General features: G+C 27.7%; 1 protein-coding gene across 2 annotated transcripts in view; it reads right to left on the bottom strand.

The window, feature by feature from the left end:
• Positions 1–3,572, bottom strand: part of LOC100169482 (kelch-like protein 2) — a 4,041-nt gene continuing 469 nt past the window's right edge. Inside the window, exons 2-8 of one of the 2 annotated variants that reach the window (XM_001948296.5) lie at positions 1,449–1,599; positions 1,161–1,389; positions 906–1,081; positions 716–812; positions 438–594; positions 271–368; positions 1–210 (exon numbers count right to left, since the gene is read on the bottom strand). In XM_001948296.5, coding sequence (XP_001948331.2) covers positions 85–210; positions 271–368; positions 438–594; positions 716–812; positions 906–1,081; positions 1,161–1,389; positions 1,449–1,558 — 993 coding nt within the window. In that variant the 5' untranslated portion in view covers positions 1,559–1,599 and the 3' untranslated portion in view covers positions 1–84. The remainder of the gene's footprint in view (positions 211–270; positions 369–437; positions 595–715; positions 813–905; positions 1,082–1,160; positions 1,390–1,448; positions 1,600–3,572) is intronic. The other variant, XM_016802883.2, reaches the window with a different exon arrangement.

Consider the following 3,572-nt stretch of genomic DNA (forward strand, 5'->3'; position numbering starts at 1 on the left):
GTACATATTAAATAAAGTTTAATTGTTTATTTTGATTATGTAGTATAATATTAGCTATTAAGTGAAGGTAAACTAAAAGCTACGCTATAACCTACGGACGCGGTAGGCCCGCTGCTGCCGGCAACGTTCTACAAACCTGGACATAGCATCCTCGTGAAAAATCCGATGCTTTCTTGAGGCAATCTTATATCCACAATTGTCTAAAATAACCTGTTATAATAACGTTTTAAAATATATTGGAAATATAAATAAATTATAACAGAATCATACGTTATCTCTGTGTCTAGGTGTATTCCGGTTGTTTGGCGGGATGATATCATCTGACTTGAGTAAATGAAAATGTAATGCTTCAATTACGTAATCTTTACCTTAATAAATTATAAATATATATGCATTAATTAGTTCACAACAAAAGCATATTTAAAAAAAAAACTTACACACTAGGCTATTCTTAATAAGAGGTTCCTCAACTACTTTTTTCAATATGTAATGTTTCGATGCTAATGGTAAGCGTACGTGTTTCATTAATTGGGGCAAAATACATTTTCTCGTACCCAATTCATGTTTTACCCATCGAATAACACTTTCAAATACCTATAACAATAAAATTACTTCCAAATTAATTAGATTACATATATGCTAGTATAGGTTACTGAATTGTTTCCTTCCCCAATACTACCTAACATATAACAATAATTGATTTTAGTTTGCATACTTTTTCTTCAGATGGAACTATAAGTTTATCACTAGAGATCAACTTAATTACCTCTTCAGATGATAAGGATAGGAATTCGTCACCATCAGCAGCTTCTCTAAGAATCAAAATATAACAATAATAAATATACAATTTCCTTATAGAATAATAATAATAATAATAATAATAAAAAATATATTAAATATTTTACGAAAAGTGTTGGTGAATATATAATTCTGAACTTGTTAACAATTCCGTACAACTATGTAAATCAGCTATTGCGTTTATACTGAAACAATTTGTAGAGCAGAGTTGTGACTGTAAAAAATTACAACATGCCTCTTTTACTTCTTGTAACTGTAACAGATTTGCAGCTGATAACAAATCCTTGAGAAACAAACAATAAACAATTTAAATGCTTTTTTTTCTATATCTACCTAATTAAATCAACCCTATATATTATTACCCGAACGTTTTCTTCATTGATCACGATTTTTCCAGTATAAATAAAGTTTACTAACACCTGTAAAGCAGTGGAATCTAACTGTTTCATGACAACGACATCATGATTCCTTTCTGAAAAATGTGTGAACATTGCATGGAAATATGGACTTGCCGATGCTAACACCACTTTATGTGCGAATATTATTTTTTTATCGTCTGTCTTAAGTTTAATATCACAAAATACCTCATCTCTAAGGACAAACAATTATTAATACTATTTATCTAACTGGTTGAATCGCTTATTACTTACTGGCGTAACGACTGTAACACTTCAAACATCCCTGCATAAGACGATTTTATGTATTCGTATTTTGCTTGTTCACATTTTTTGGATTCTGGTATTTGTTTTAGATTTTCCATTGTGATTTTTATATGAAGTTCAGGATTTGGAGCCCTTCAGACTAAAAACATTGAGTTTAGAAATCAGTTATGACACTTTTAAGTATCATTAAAAATCGTTAATAATCCTCTATGAAATCAGAAGTCTTAACAAAATTGTGTGTAATTGTATGTGAAAAATTATTGTGATTGAAGACAATATTACTAATAGACTCATATAGACTTGCGGCGATTAGCCCACACGGAAACCCAAATATATAATATATAATCACTAATAAAGCGGTGATTTATACTCCTATAATAATAATAATTTAGGTATTGATGTCTGACTTTTTGAGCTAGTAAGACAATAGTTTAGAAAATGTGTATGCTTAACATCATCAGACATTGCACATAATCAGGGATGTGAATTAAATGCATTAAAAAACCTTAAAAAATGTCAAAAAAAATGCAAAACCAAAGTTTTATAAATGGATTCGTAGTTACATAATTAAATTAATTATTTAAAAACAAAGCTATGTTTCACAATCACTAAAAAATAATGTAATTTCCTACAAATTCATAGCCCTACATATTATAATGCATACAATAAGAAGCAAGTGTGCCCATGAACGGTAGCAAGGGGGTGACATGTCATCCCCCTAGAGTCTAGGGTGACCATATTTAAGAAAATTAAATACAGGACAAAAATATTATCATATTATTATATTTTAATAATTTAATGTATAATAATATTTTTAAATTAATAACTATTTATTATATTTTTTTGTTGTCCGATAAGTTAAAGCTTGTGCTCGACATGGAGGTACTATTAGGCTATTATTTTTAATATTTATTTATTTCACAATATGCTATTACATTTGATAACGAACTGGTCGCGCCGGTCGGTAAATATGCTGTTATACGTACTGTATACGTCGCCGACAACAATGTGACGAAACAATAATAATGGTGAAAACAAAAATTCAAAAATACAATTAAAAAGTATAGATTTTTATACATGCCTAGACAAATGTGAAATTGTAGCATTTTTTTTAATTATGTATAATAAACTATTTTTATTGATGATAATAATGTACCATGGTACATGACATAATTATTATTACCTACATAGGTACATAGTTAATCTGTGTTGTACATCTATTTTCAATTATTTAATAAAAACAATTTTGTTGGTTAGTGATACTGTCACCCTCCCTAGGTTCTGAATGATGGATGCCCTTGATAATAAGTCTAAAGCGCAGATTTGTATGCATTTGAATATTTATTCTGGTGGATCATATGGTATGCTATATACCTAAGTGAGTACAAAATTTGTTTCATGACATGGTACAATTTTAGACTATGAAACATTTATGGTGAATATTTCGACAGTCACCGGTTTTTTTTACTTTATGGCATATTTCATCGGTTAGTGCATATTTTAGTGTTTTTTCTAGACATTTCTGAAATGATTACTATTGTGAAATAGAAGAAAAAAAATTATATCATTTTAGTTTTTATCGAAATAAATTAATAGGTAGGTATACTCATGACCCTTAGGTTATATATTTATGAATTATTTTTTTTACTGATTAAAACTACCAACAAAAACAAATTATTTAGGTTCCTAAGTATATACATTTGTCATTTAAGAATACATTTTTAATATTAATTGTCTTTTATTTTTTTTTTATTGATTAAAACTACCTACAAAACACAAATATTTTAAAGAAAAGTATTTATAGTATCGTTTCATAATTTTAAATTTATTATTTTTCATGCACATTTTTCGAATATTTAAATGCATATAATTATGCACATTTATGGTTTTTTTAGCGCATATTTAATTGGTTTTTAATACATGCAAATTGGTCTAGATGAATAACAACAATTCAGTGATTAGCGCAAAATGAAATAATAATTATAAAATGGTGACGAAATGGTCACTCACACAATACAATAAATATAATATAATATAATATAGGTAATTTGACGAGGCGATTTTCCGCATAATATAATATAATAATAAAAGTATTATATATATTTAAGAGGA

The sequence above is a fragment of the Acyrthosiphon pisum genome, chromosome A2, assembly GCF_005508785.2.
Source record: "Acyrthosiphon pisum isolate AL4f chromosome A2, pea_aphid_22Mar2018_4r6ur, whole genome shotgun sequence".
NCBI lineage: Eukaryota > Metazoa > Arthropoda > Insecta > Hemiptera > Aphididae > Acyrthosiphon > Acyrthosiphon pisum.